This window comes from Sebastes umbrosus, chromosome 3 (assembly GCF_015220745.1).
Source record: "Sebastes umbrosus isolate fSebUmb1 chromosome 3, fSebUmb1.pri, whole genome shotgun sequence".
Lineage (NCBI taxonomy): Eukaryota > Metazoa > Chordata > Actinopteri > Perciformes > Sebastidae > Sebastes > Sebastes umbrosus.
In genome coordinates this window covers 7,637,960-7,653,116 of record NC_051271.1, presented here as the reverse complement: position 1 = coordinate 7,653,116, position 15,157 = coordinate 7,637,960, and the positions used below count along the sequence as shown (strand labels likewise).

Genomic DNA, 15,157 nt, shown 5'->3' with positions numbered 1-15,157 from the left:
CATGTTCATACTCAGGTACATTTTTAGAGTTGTAGCAGTCTGTAAAAGTAAAGGATTACATCATAAATATGAGGATTTGAGACACGAATTAACTGCAGTGAGACTTGACTTGCTTGAGACTTGAAAGGGAAAAAAAAGACAGCAACAGGTAGGCCTCACATAGCTGTAATATTTTTTGTGTACCTGTTCATTGAGAGAATTTGCTGTCACCAATGTAAAATTATGTGGCATTTGAATGGTCAGCATTTAGGGACCTGAGGGGCTTGCAAATTATTTTCATTTTGCTTATGAATACCAGTGACTGGATTTTGAATTTGTAAGTATGCTGGCCACCAACCTGGTCACACGTTGCTGTGGGATGGCATTCTATTCCTCAACCAGGATTCGTTGCAGGTCAGCCAGCGTGTTTGGATGAGGAGGAGGTGCCAGGCTGTTGTGGCTGCGTATGGATCTTCCACCTGCTACTGAGGCTCCTGACGGTGTATTAAATGAATAAAGATGTCTTGTTTGTTCCTGGTTACTGATAGAGAGTTCAATCATCCAATCCACCAAACAACTCAAAACAAGAGTCAATTCCAACAGGAGAATACACTGTTTACCATTGGCAGAGAATTTTGGCAAATTTTTCTTGGGCGCTCCCCACATAATCAGCTGTGCTGCTCATCCCACAAATGCATGATCCTTAAAAGTTGGACATCATTAAAAGGGACATTCTGCATAATGACTACTTTAAACTTTGACAAGTTAAAGATCAGAATACTTCTTCCACCACCATGTTGTTCTCATTAAGAGTCAGACATGTTCAACAGATAGTTTATTAGAAGTTATACAGTTTGACAACGGGGTCAGACTTCACATGTACAACAGATAGTTCATTAGAAGTTATACAGTTTGACAACGGTGTGGCTCGCGCGCAGGTCACATGTCACATCCGGGCGCGCCCCCGCCCGCCCAGCCCACCAATGAACAAGATGTTTCTGAAAACACTTGAGGAGAGAAATAGGCATTACAGTAAGAGAATATTGATTCATATTTGATCAGGGCTGCCTACTTTTACCGTTTGATCGGAGTTCACGAGTGATTGACAGCTGCTCAGAGACGGCAAGGCTCCAACTCGGCTCTGATTGGTTGTTTTCCTCCGGTCTGTGAAATCTTACTGATGCCGTTAGGAGCACCGGAGGACACAGAGACACATGATTTTTTTCAGATTACCTGTCTCATGTACTACTGTCAGGATATAGAGACCGTTTTATAAAATTATATTTTCTCCATTTCTACCTACTGCAGCTTTAATGCATCACTAATTAGAATCCAATATCATAATATTATTATTATTATTATGAAAAGGGACTTTCTGCATAATGAGTACTTTAAATTTTGGCAAGTTAAAGATCAGAATACTTCTTCCACCACTATGTTGTTGTCATTAAGTGTCAGACACAGCATGTTCAACAGATAGTTTCATTATAGAAGTTATACAGTTTGACAACGGTGTGGCTCGCGCAGGTCACATGTCACATCCGGGCGCGCCCCCGCCGCCCAGCCCACCAATGAAATGAACGCCCGGGCGGCATTGCTGCTGGAGAGTCGGGGCCGCGCAGCAGCAGCAGCAGCAGCAGGAGGGTCTAACGTACCGTACTAGTGTTGTATGAGCTGCTCTCCCGTCAGTTACCCGCTGTCTGACTGTGATGAGAGGGTTGTCTCCACTCATCCCCGTGTACCGGACCGGGTTTTTTTAATAAGGTTTGCGCGTTTTTGTGAGCTGAGCTAGCGGGATATGTAACGGACAGATTAGCGGCTGGTGAAAAGACTGACAGTTGGCTTTTTGTGGCAGTTGATAGACACAAGAGACTAAGGCGTGTTCGCGGTCCTCGGATGTTACCGGGAAAAAGAAGAGAATGAAAGAAAGCCCCTTCTTCCCTTTCTGTTGCCGGTGGATGTGACTTTATCGCCGCTCGGTTTCAGCAGGACGGACATGACGGAGAGGAAGAGCTACCGGTGGATTTTTATTTTTATGGGGCTCTTTGCTAGCTGTTGAATGGCAACAGGAACAATGACCGTTGAGCTTTATTAGTTCTGTTTGAGTGTCTTTTTTAACGTGCAGACAGTGAACGCATATTACTGAGCTAACGTTGGTTTAAACAGCAGCAGCACACAGGGAGGATCCATTCAGGCGCGGCCAGACAAGCAAACAATGCGGATTACCTCTTGACTGTTTGCCTTTGTGTGTCAATACAGACTGTAAAGTTTGAGATAACACTCGCAGGGACGCACTAGTTTTTTGTTTTTTTATAATATATTTTATTGTCTTGGAAAAGGAGACGTTGACGTGAGGTACAGATCCCCACATGTGCACAGGTTGTCTGTGAAACTGCAAACTGGCTGCAACAGGGACAACGATGGCGAACGACTCTATACAAGTAAGTTGATGAAGAAGAAACCATGCAACCTGCAACCTGCTTGCATTAATTTAACTTAATGACCTGCAAACCTTTTTTTTTTCTTCTTTTTTTTCAATATTATATTTATTGTTTTTTTTTGTTCATTTTGAAACAACAGAACAAACATTCACAAACGTCCCCAATAATAACATTCTCGGTACAAAGAAACTTAACAAACCTATTATTAATATAAAATAAGCCAGTATAATCAATCAAAAAAAGTCATCATCCTATTCTATCAGACCTGCAACCTTTTTATTTTTTTTATCTTCCTCCCCAAATGAACACTTTAAACCAGTGGTTTCCAACATTATTGGGGGGCTTGGTGGTCCCCCTTACAATGAAGTCATCTTCATGTGTGTCCCCTCATCACATGGCCTTAGTTGGGAGCAGTTTAACTAAATAGTGATTTTTTTCCTCCTCACATTTCTATTGGCCGATGAGGTAAAAGTATTCAGTGTGCAAAAACAGATAATTATCAGACAAAATTAGCAATTATATAGATAGATAGTACTCTGGGAAATTATTGTGTTACAGCAGCAGGTTATCCATGCAATGCACAGGAACAGTACATAAAATGCACATGTCAACACTAAAGAAATATATCCATAGAATATAAAAATATAAAGAATATTGGAATACACTATAAATATACCTGACTATTACAACTATAAACTAGAAGTGCACTCGGAGAGCGCAGCCCTCCGCCAAGGCAGGTTTCATGTACGTTGCTGCCCCCCCCTTCCCAGATCGCCACCAAAGTTTAATGGATTGTTCATTGTGCCACACCCCACCCCTCCAAAAAATTTCATTCGAATCCATTGCCGACTTTTGGAGTAATCCTCCAAACGGACAAACCAACATACCAACAAACAAACCAACGCCAGTGATAACATAACTTCCTTCCTAGGCCTTTGGCCTTGGCGGAGGTAAAAATAATTTAGGTATAAATGTGCAAATGTAGATGTATAATTAGTAGTAGTTTTTTTTTTCTCTCCCTTAATCATCTTGTTACTCCTCAGATTTATCTGGGGTCCAGACCCCCAAAGTTAGGAACCACTGGTTTAAACCACAAAATGGATCAATAATACAAATCCATTAGGGTACAGGTGCGTATTGAAATATAACTGTACAAAATCACTTGTATGGTGGTCAAGTAATCTCAGTGGGGAGATTCAAACAACTTATGAAAAGCACCATTAACAGAGCTGCCTGTCTGGGTGAAATATTCCTGATTTGCTGGGGTGAGGGCTCCCAGGAGGTTTCTCGAGGACCTTTTGGTCGCCCCCTGGGATCCCACTGTGAGGAAACACCACCAACCACTCTGTTGAATTGGAAATGGATAGTTTGTCTATTGTTAATAATGTATGATGGGGCGCTTTCTGGTCTTGTAGAGAGCTCCAGCAGCGTTCAGTCACCTTGGTGTTGCACTGTGTATTATTGTACTGTATGTGCCATGATGTGGGTCTACCTTCAGAGTGTTGTGTGTGGAGATCGAGAGGGTAAAGGCAGTTGCATGCTGGCGTAATAGTGGTGTTTGTTATGAAACAACGCACATTACACTAGGACTGGGAAATATATCGATATTATATCGATATTGTGACATGAGACTTGATATAGTCTTAGAATTTGGATATCGTAATGTGGCATATGTGTTGTCTTTTCCTGGTTTTAAAGGCTGCATCACATTAAGTGGTGTAATTTTCTGAGCTTACCAGACTGATCTAGCTGTTCTATTTGCCTTTTAAACTTAGTCATTTTATCCACATTACTGAGGATTATGTCTCAAAAATCTTAGTCAACCCTACAATATCATCGCAATATCGAGGTATTTGGTCAACATTCCCAACTACCATTAGGCATTACTCGTTCATGAAGGCATTAGCTAGCAGGAAGGCTGCTTGCTTTGTATTTTACTGGGAATAGTTGTGTGCTGAGCTGAAACACCCACAATTTCCCTGAATTTCTATTTGAGCTTTGCTTAAGAGTCACCAAGCTTAGAGATACACTATCAAGTAAGACGTCTACATTAATATTGAAATCCTTAAGACAAAGAGCATGAGGAAGCAGATGCATTATGAAATGCATACCACTGAACTTAGTGAGCCATTGTTCCACTAGAGCTTGACACACTGGGACATTTAAGTCGAAGCAAGTGTTGTGACTCGTGTATCAGTTGACATGCCAAGTGTGGAGTTTAGAAATACAGGTGCTAGCGCTGGCAGGTGTATGTGCCTCACAGTACCTTGTTTGTTCTGCAATCACACAGTCCTGTTTGCAATATAGGAACTCTGATGTTAGTCAATTGTGAAGGAAGGCAGTGAAACACGAGACAAGTCAGCATTGATATACATTATAATTAGAAGTAGCCCAGTGGTGCACTTGGAAATGCAGAAGTGGTACAATAGTGGGGATCAGTTTCAAGATGACTAAGAACATGCAGATTAAAAAGGGCTGTTTGCGATGACAAAATGACTGTTGGCTGAAGATTTCACATTTACAACCGATGTTCCTCTTATTGTTTATTTGTGTGTGAGAGTCACTGACGTCATAAAATGCTGACTAAACCTAACAGCCCTTGTTTGGCCACTTCTCCTCCATCAACCATTTCACCCTTGTTTGGCCTTTTCCTCCATTACACTACAAATGAGCAAGGTGTGACATTTATTGATTATTATATTCTATTGTATTTTATTATGTTTTGATACAGACACACGTGAGAGTTAATGTTCTCACAGGATTTCAAGAGGGTTTCCTGGTGATATGACATGTAGTCTACCTGCTGCTTAGTCCACTATTTACTCAATTGTTCAGTAGGTGTTCCTTGGTGGTGGAAATCAGTCATTGTGTTTGGTTGAAGTATTTGTCCTCAGGTCTGTTTACAGCTTTAGTCCAGTACGAAATTCAACATGTTATAGCGGAAATAATAAATCGATTAGTTGACCATCAGAAAATTAACCAACAGCTATTTTGATAGATCGCTTTTCAAGCAACAATGCCAAACGGTTGATCGATTACACAAGAGAATAATCTGTATTTTAAATTTGTTAACAGCCTGATAACATTCATCTGTGACATGTCTCCGTACACATGGACTATGTCTCCACACTGACTGCTCCTCCATTATCAGTTTTTTTTCTCTTTAATTATCTTCAGGAAGTCATGAACTCCAGCACGTGTCAGTAATGAGCCACAGTCTGTGTTTAATTACGCTGCTTTAAGTGCAGCGTGTTATCTTTTAAATGCTTTGTGCCGGGTTAGTTTGCCACTTCAACCAGGTTTAATTCCAGCTTTGGTGCCTTAATGTCCCCAGGCCAGACAGCTTAGTTATAAAACAGATGTAAAAGCGCCTTTTCACTTGCTCCGTGTCAGAAATCCTCATATGGTAAACAACTAGGGTTTGAAAATCTGTGCCAAACAGATACAGCTAAATTTGGCAGTGCATCATTAGTTTGCCTGCTCCAGTGACCAGTTTGGGAGATACGTCATTGATTGAATGAAGCACCCAATAAGGCTGCTGGAGCTTCGCAATGTTAAAGCTGCTCACACCATGAAGCCAGCTGATTTTGCTGAGGCCCAAAGAAACTACTGGTGATGTCTTTTTCCTAAAAACACTGAACGACTGCGATCACCAGCAGACAAACAGGTCTGACATTTCTCTTTTTTCCATACGAGGTGCTGTTTGAGTTTGTTTTGGCCAATCCCCTGTGAGGCTCACATACAAGAGAAAGAAGAAGGAAAGACGGAGACAGACAGACCTTAAGGTCTCCCTTTGATCTGTGACGTACGGCGGGAAACAAGAGATGTTGCTTACAGCGGCTGCTGTGTTGACAACACTGGAAACCATTATTCCCCGCTTTGTCCACACAACCTTTCTCGCTAGTCCAGAAACAAGAGCAAATAATTAGCTTAGACATCAAACCACCACAGTTTTTCATTGGTTTATCTTTAAAGCATAAGTTGGCTTTTGCTATATTTTGAGATAAGAAGATGCTGTGGCATTTCAGTTTTTCCGCCAGAAAAGTTGTTGAGCAAAACTCGGAGTAAAGGCTTATCATAATGGGAATAGTGCTGGTCCACCTTAAAACGGTCAGCCCACCTTAAGCGAGCCTGAACCAAAGTTGGGGGCTAACCCCTTCAGTAAACAGATTGTGGCAAGCAAGACACGGGAACTTGTCTTTTTTTTCACATATGCAGTAGTACTCCCCAACACCTGTAGACAGACTTTCATGCGTGAAATCGGTGGAGTTTCCCTTTTAAACTTCCATTATTGTAGATATGAAGCAGGCAGTGGAGCTCTCCTGTTTGCCCCCACAGGAAGACGATATTAAACAGCCCCAATAGGAGTCTGGACCCAACTGCGTCACATTTCCTGATAAAGGTTAGAGGGGAGACAAGAAAGGAATGGAGGGGGGGTGGGGGGATGTGTCGCTGCTCTGTACAGTATACTGAGGAATCTGAGGCAGTTTCTGCTTATTTGGCATGTTTTGCACTTTGTATGTTCACTGGTGAAGCCCAGACAACTGAGACGCACTCCAGGGGTTTCATAAAACGTACATGAGCACAAATGTTCACGTTCGCAAGTGCACACGCTCACAAACACACACAGATGTAACAGCTGACACACACATACAGAGTCGGACACTCCAGGGAATGCATAGGAGTGCTTCCTCCCATAAGCCTTAGCATGACGTAAGGAGACAGTTATGTGCACAAAGTAGGCTTTTCTCAGCGCTGCCCTGTGGCTATGTAGGCAGACAGAATCCACAATAATGCACCAAGGAACAGTTGAGCAACTGGAGACTTAGAGAGAGAGCTAATATTCTCATTCATTTTCACGTCAGGCATCTCAGTTTAATAAAACAATCTAGTCTAACAGGACTTCCTATCATATGATGCAATCTGTCTCACATGAATAATGCTATACTTAGGCTTGTAACACATGATCATAACCTCATATTGGCTCTACTGACTATGTGCTTTATGTTGTCTTAGCCTCAAGGAAATTATAGCATTCGCCAACACACGTGTATAATGGATTATGAAAGCTACTGAGCATATAGAGGAATACCATCCTACAGTGCTTACCCGCAAAGTTAGCTATTGAAACAATTTGAGGCTGAATATAGCTAAGATGGGCATGATCTCTCCTCATTTCTATCTCCATGTTGGAATCAAAATACGTCAGATTATTTTAATGCTCATGTGATGATGACAGGCTCTCCAGGCTGGAGGCTGTAGTATCAATCTATGTTGAATCTAGTGACACGTTTTCCACTGCACGGTACGGCACAGCTCTACTCAACTCTACTAGCTCTTTTTTGGTATTCCATTAGCAAAAGTTGCGGACAGTACCTGGTGCGTGGTACTTTCTTTGGTGCCACCGAGGTCGAGGTTCCAAGCGAGCTGAGCTGATACTAGAAGGTAGAGTTAAAACACTGCAGACCACTGATTGGTCTGAGTGAACCATCACTAGACATGTCGTTGTTGTTTTTGTCATGAATACTTTCACACAGAACACAAATATTACGTGGCGAAAAAGCGGCATACTTTTTTTCCCCCGCAAATAAAGGCATCAACCAGTCACGCTGTGCGGAACAAGTTAAGTTGCACCTCTACCGGTATTTATGAAACAACAACACAGAGGCTCTGCAGTCCGAACCAAGACGGCAAACTTTATTACTCCTTTCAACCTTGACAAAGGCAGCGCAAATCAGACGCACACTTCCGTTCTTACTTTTCACAGTAAAAGCCCCAGACATATAATGTTAGCAGATGAGTATTTCGTATGTTCATGTAGTTTATTCGTTACGACCCCGCCCCGATGTGTAAAGGTCTTTACAATTGAAGTGGAGACGTTCCTCTGGTTGGTTCCAGTGAGTGTTGCGTTGAAGATGAAGGCCTAAGATGTACCTGCTAAGGGACAACTCAGATATCATGGATGTGTTTGTTTGTGTATTTTTGGGTAATTTTATACATTATCACAACAAATATTTATTAGAGCTGCTTTAAAGTGCCAATAATAATGGAAATTTTAATGTATACTTCCTTGACTCTTGGGCAACTCCATCTGCTGAGGAAGATAGTATGATATGATCAAAAGTTCCTGAAGACCTTCTGAATTAACCGTATGGTAGAATTGTTTTGCAACAACAAAACCTTTTAAGAGGAAGTTTGCCGGCACGGTTTATATTTGGCCACCGTCTCTGATCCTGTTGACCAGCTGTGTTCAAACAGCTTTCCCTGACACTTTCATTCTCTCATGAGTGAAATACAGTTGTTTCCCATATTGTAGAGCACTGCTGTGCTGTAGCTGCGTCATTGCTGCTCAGATGGGAGCAGTTCATATGTGGTGGGTAAGGCTTTGCTTGGGCCCGTTGGTGGAGGGTTGAGGGAAAGGGAGGTCTAAAGGGCATTATGCTGATGATGAGGCTCTACAGCCGCAGCACTACAATAGCTTGTATTGTCTGACACCAGCAGCCCAGATCACATTCAGTTCACTGTGAGTTCATTTTCCTCATCCTGGCTGGAGCATGTTAGTGACAACACCCTCACCAACCAACCAACCAACCAACCAACCAACCCACCCAGCTGGCCACCCTCAAGGCTGGGTAGTAAAGCCCCATATATCAAGTGTGGTTGATGGTGTGTGTGGGGTGTATTAAACCGTGTTTCTGCTTCATAGTTGGCCCCAGCAGCTGTTCTGAGCTGATGTTTCGCTTCATCGGTTTCTTTATCTCTCATTCACATCTCGCCTTCCCTCTGTGCAAACATCCCATAATTCTCATGACCTCATAGCGATGTACCCCTGCATTCCTGCTTCAGTTGGACCCCTCCTTCTCCCTAGACACACACACACACACTCAGCCAAGCAACACTGAGCTCACACACTGTCATGACATCACCGATCACCCTCGGCCAGTTAACCCCACCAGCTTTCTGTGAGAGCACTGGGAGGACTGGAAAAAGCAGGAGTGGTTAGGAGGATGTACAGGAGCAAGTAGGTCAGGGTGGGTCACTCAGCCAAAACATAAATGTAACAGAAATATTAGTGTTTTTCTTCCTGTGAGGCAGAATAGTTTACAGATGCTAAAGTTGTGTCTTCATGGCCGCATCAGTACAATCCTTTTTTTATTTTTTGAAGTTTCATTACATAACAGCAGTAATTCCTCACTTTCCCTCTCACATGGCATGTCAACACCAGCAGCCTTGCGCTCTGACATACCTTGACCCTTGACCGCTCCTCATTATGGCAGTGCCCAGGGCCCCTGGGCCACATGTATCGACCTCTCAGCCCCATCGCTCAGCACTGCTGTTGTGCTGTTTAAACAGCCACTCAGCTAGGTTAACCCTCTGAGAGCCGCGATCCCGGCCGACTTTACTGTCTTTTAGAGGCTGTAGCAGGTTCAGTTTTAGAGCTAGAGTGAAGGTACAGGTATCATATAAAACTAGAAAACCCAAGGAATCCATCGGTACCAACTATGGCAATAGCTACGCTCCAAAGTTGGGCAAAACACTGGCAAAAAAAACAACTGGCATGGCCATTTTCAAAGAAGTCCCTTGACCTCTGACCTCAAGATATGTGAATGAAATTGGGTTGTATTGGTACCCACGAGTCTCCCCTTTACTCATGTAAACATGCCGTATTCATGTGTGATGACATTAGTCACCATAGTAGCCATTTTGTTGTAGTGACACCATTTTTTTAAATTTGACCTCGCTGTATAAAATGACCTGTGGTGACCTCTAGGATAATCACAGCCTCATGCAACTTTACAGCCACAAACTAGAGACCTAGAGCATTCAGAGGATGGATGACTTTCCTAGCTAGATTGACAATAAGGGGGTTTCTTTGCAGTTTCCAGAACAGAAGTGCTCGCCATCCAATCGCCGAAAAACGCAGAAATCTCCAAACGTCTAAAGTTTTTGATACCAAATCACAGCATGGTTTTTTTCTGGTGTTCCTCAAGGTCTTGGTGTCTTAATGTGGCATTTTGGAGGAATTACTGATCATTTTTATAAATTCTCGAGTGGTAAGAAATGGTTAAATTTAGCACCACATCTGTGTAACAAATGGTATCAACACAAAAATTGTTGCAACAACTGATGAGCCATAATAGAGCATGAGAACGGCCATCATATACTTCTATCATAATGTTCTCTTATACACTTTCACAATTTATTTTAAGTAATTAATTCATTCATGTTTATTTCTGATTTATGACCAGAACAACTTGACACACAGTGCTGAACTGCATCTGAAATTAATCTTCAGGTTCTCAGTTTTCAGATGATGTACACCACTTCTATGTGACATCTACTGCTGACCTGCTATCTCCCCCTAAAGACCCCCTTTTCCCCCCCTCAAAAAGACAAAAATAGGTCTATTGTGGGTCTCAGAGGGTTAACTATCTCTTGAGCTGCTGGAGGATTTCTGCATAAACTGACAGCTTAAAATGCGTGTTGAGGAATGCAGAAAGAGTGATTTAAAGGGTAGTTATATCATGTTCCTTCTTTAACTAGAAAATTAGACAAACAGGATGAAGAATTTCTTAAATGGATAGTTGTTCATTGTCCTCCCTCCATGCCTCAAAATACTGTGCATGTAAAACCCAACATTGAGCTGCCGCATGCTTTCAGTTGTCAGAAAGAAATCAACAGAGAGAGAGCATTATGTTGTAATCTCTGGGAGGGTTTTCCCTTTGGGGAAATGTCCCCTAATAGGACAAGATATTTGAGGACATATAAGCTGATGCAATGTTAGAGCTACGGTGAGTTTACTGGAGAAATAATCAGGAAACGGCATGTTTTCACAGGGATTTAGCTCAAAGCATGTGTATTGACGTGCATTTCATTGCTCTGATAGGGTGTTGATGAACAATATGTGCAGGACTTGGCCAATAAACAGTTTTTTCCCCCCTCATAGCTTAAATGTAGTTTTTAACCACCTCCCACCCTGCCACCCCTGAAGTGTACAACGCTCTCATCCTTTTTGCACACATAATGGTGATTCACGCATGGCGATTTTCCCCCACAGCAGGGGGTCGGCTGGTAAACAGTTCTCGAACAAAGCAATATCGGCCAACTTAATGGGATAAACTAGGCATGGTTCCCCAGAGCTCACACTGCAACGAGAAAGCACAAGCGTTGATATGTAAGCCTCATTAGACAGTCAGGGGGGGATCCCTCCATATATTCAACTTAAAGGTAGCTCATCAAAATGATTTCAGCATACTTTGCTCTAGGGCTGCACGATTATGGCCAAAATGATAATCACGATTATTTTGATCAATATTGAGATTGCCATTATTTATCACGATTATTCATTGATTTTTAGCGACAACATAATTTTATTACTGCACTTTCACATTAAAATAAACAGAGCGCTGCTTTCACTTCCATGCTGTGCTACATTCCTGCTAATGTACAAATTAGGGCTGCACAATGTTGAAAAAAAACTGACTTTTTTTTCTGCAATATGAAATAATACAGGAATATTCATGTCCTACCCCTTTGTTAGCTACATTTTAAAGTTAAATACTTCAATCCGGTGCACTTCGAGAGCAAAATTAGCAACATTAAGAGCTAGATAAACAATTTTATGCTCTTAATTTAATCATAAACACATTGGTTGTATAGATAATATCTGTAGTGCTGCTAGTTTAGGAAGCGCTTGATTTGATATGCAGCAGAGTTTTCTATGAAAAGAACACACATTTTAAACGTTAATATCGCAGGTGATCATGTTCATTTAATTGTGGGAAGGCAAAATTGTGGTCACGATTAATATTCAATTAATTGTGCAGCCCTACTTTGCACCCAAATTTGTCACCAGTCAACTCTGCATGTGTTTGCTAAGCCTTATTACTTTACCATCCGATTCAACAGGTAACACACCATAGTTTCAGGCTCCATTTTCTATTCTAAAAAATCACCTCACAGCCTTTAGACCGTGTCAGTTAGTGTGGCCAGTGGGGAAAAACTTTATCCTGCTGGCCCTGTTGCCATGGATTCAGAGGGAATTTAAATACAGTTTTTTCCCTTGCAGGGTATGAGGATGGTTGCCAAAAGTAGTCTCTAAATAATATGCCGACCCTCTGTTCCCAGGTTTAACCAAGCTCACTGTCAGTTATACCACAGAAAGCCCCTGGTGGACTGGGCAGACTTAGCATGATTTGACATAAAACATTTGGTCAAAAAAAGAAGTTGTGTGGGGAAAGTCAGTATTGTTAAATGACGCTCTACAGTCTTCAGTGACTCCATATAAAAAGATGACAGACTGGTGGCGGAGTTTCCCGATGCCGTGTTGTGGGCTCCAAAGAATTTTCATTGTCAAATTTTTGAAATTCCGTGGCTTGACCATGTAATGTGTCAGGATGTGGTGACCAATTACAATGACATAGAATTGGTGCATTAATGTAAGTAAATGGTGGAAACAAGTAGCAACAGAAAAAGAAGGATGTTGGTGGAAGGATGCTGTGTCATCTCCGACTGTGGCCACAGAACAGGCTGAAACTTGCATATGACAGATAACAAGATTAATAGGGCTGTCCTCGACCAAAAAGTCAACTAACTCATATAAATTTGTCGACTTGTCGATTAGTTGATTTAAAGAGGACCTATTATTTCTAGCTGGTCCACTCTGGTCTGCTCGAACTAGCTTTGTTTGAGGGCGTGCCAAACTACCTGCTAGGCAGGTATTATGTAAATGTATTACTTGGTGTCATCACCGCGTTACAGAAGAAAAGGCAGGACTTCAATCAATGTGTTTCAGGTAGTTTAGGAGCAGTGTTTCTGTGGGGGAAAGTGACTCCCTTTGGTGTGGACTTTGGGCTTTGTAACTTTGGAGACCTTTTACATGCACAAAAAAAACATATAACACACTAAAGAAAAGGGGAAAAAGCATAATAGGTCCTCTTTAATCGACAGATCTGTAAAATTGTTTATCGCCACAAAGAATCACACAACTTTAAATCTTGTGTTTACCAGAGATGTGCTCATAAGTTTATTGGAAATAAGTTGTTCGACATGAAAAAAAAGCATATAAATTGACTAATCAACTAAAGAAACCTTAGACCTGACCAAGACCAAAATGTCCGATTAGTCGACTAATTGACTAAAAGGGAGCAGCCCTAAAGATAAATATACAATATGTGTCAGCATAACGCTGCATCACACATAATCTGGTAATGAAGTAAACTCATCAGATAATCAAAGTCACACACTCTGTAGCGTAAATATAGATCTCGTCACCAGGCTGACAACTGGCTTTCAGCTTTGGTTGCCAAGGTTGACAGAATGGCTGTTTTCTATTTTTATGTTGAGTTAAAGTAATAATGGTCCTGTGCCATTATACCCAGATTTTAAATGGCCACATCAGTCAGTTAATGGGTGTAAATGGACCAAAAAATTTACACGGATGTGCACGGGTGTCTGCGTATACTGTAACCGAGGGAACTGGTTACAATGGTCCAAGTCTAGTTACCAGGGGCAACAGGGCAGTTTCTCCTGTCGAGCCCTGTATGTAGTGTAATAAAACCCACTAATTAATTTAAGAGTTGCTCAGCAATCCTCACACACGGCCGTCACTGAATCATTGGCAGTTGTTTGCTGGCTGATCTTTTTGGTACCAGAAACCTGACAGTGATGATGGGTTGGAGGGAGTTTTACATTCACTAACACTTGCCAGACGTTGTACTACTGAAGAACATCAGTGTGAAAGATGCTACCACCACTTTAAATTGGTCATATTTCAAAGTAGAACCATAGTTTTTCTTACTTCCACTGCTACATAAAGCTGGGCATACACTGTACGATTTTATTCCATTTCTAGTCGCACGACTCATTTTAGTTGGACCGAATTTCAGCTTTGTTGGGCGTCGTTTGCCGATTAACTCCTCCAGACCGGCCGTCAGACAGGCGGAGGAATTTCTGACATGTCAGAAATTTTGGTCGGCCGTCGACAGGCTCTCGCACAGTTGAAGCAGAGCCACGAGCCGATTCCCCAACGTCGGTGCCTTTTTTTCTACTCTTTTTACAGTAATCAGAGCATAGCTATCAAGATAACAATGTAGGCTACAATAGATATAGCTAGTAAAACATAGCTAGCTTACCTCCAATTCTCTCTGCAAAATGGACACGCCTTCCTAGCCACCAGCGAGCCCATATACACTGCCGCCTCTTTTTTTTTTTTTTTTTTTTTAATAGACGCTTCAGCAGACAGGATGGCACAGATGATCGAGGCAGCACGTTTCTGCCTTGTTAGCATTGTGACCCGTACAGACCTCTGCTAGAAAAAAACATAAACTTTACCTGCCTCAGAGCTTTGAAACAAATATTTATTCACAACTGTCAACAGCCAGAACGGCCCGCAGGAGCCGACCAGCCGTGTTGTTTTTCTTCTATTTTACACGTACAGTGTGAACACTCAGGTCGTGGCTGACGATCACACAAATGGTGAGCTTTGGCTTTACATCGCAAACGATCTACTTGTACAGCAGGAGTAGGAGTTACATAACAACATTAGGCTTAAAGGAAACATTTTGTGGCCTCTGTAGTGCAGCCTGACCAAACTGCCTCTGATGAATGGTTCTGGACCAGCCGGGAGTGTAAAGTGATCTACCATGTTGCCCTTCTGTTATCTTACTCCCCCCCTCCTCCTCCTCTCTCTTCTACCCTCTCCTGCTATCTCTCCCTCCGTCCCGTCCAGACTTCAC

At 42.1% G+C, this 15,157-nt stretch overlaps 1 protein-coding gene across 1 annotated transcript in view; it reads left to right on the top strand.

Annotated features, from left to right (window-relative positions):
* The first annotated feature begins 1,574 nt into the window (after positions 1–1,574).
* Positions 1,575–15,157, top strand: part of pkn1a (protein kinase N1a) — an 84,044-nt gene continuing 70,461 nt past the window's right edge. The window contains exon 1 of the mRNA XM_037765276.1: positions 1,575–2,420. Coding sequence (XP_037621204.1) covers positions 2,400–2,420 — 21 coding nt within the window. The 5' untranslated portion in view covers positions 1,575–2,399. The remainder of the gene's footprint in view (positions 2,421–15,157) is intronic.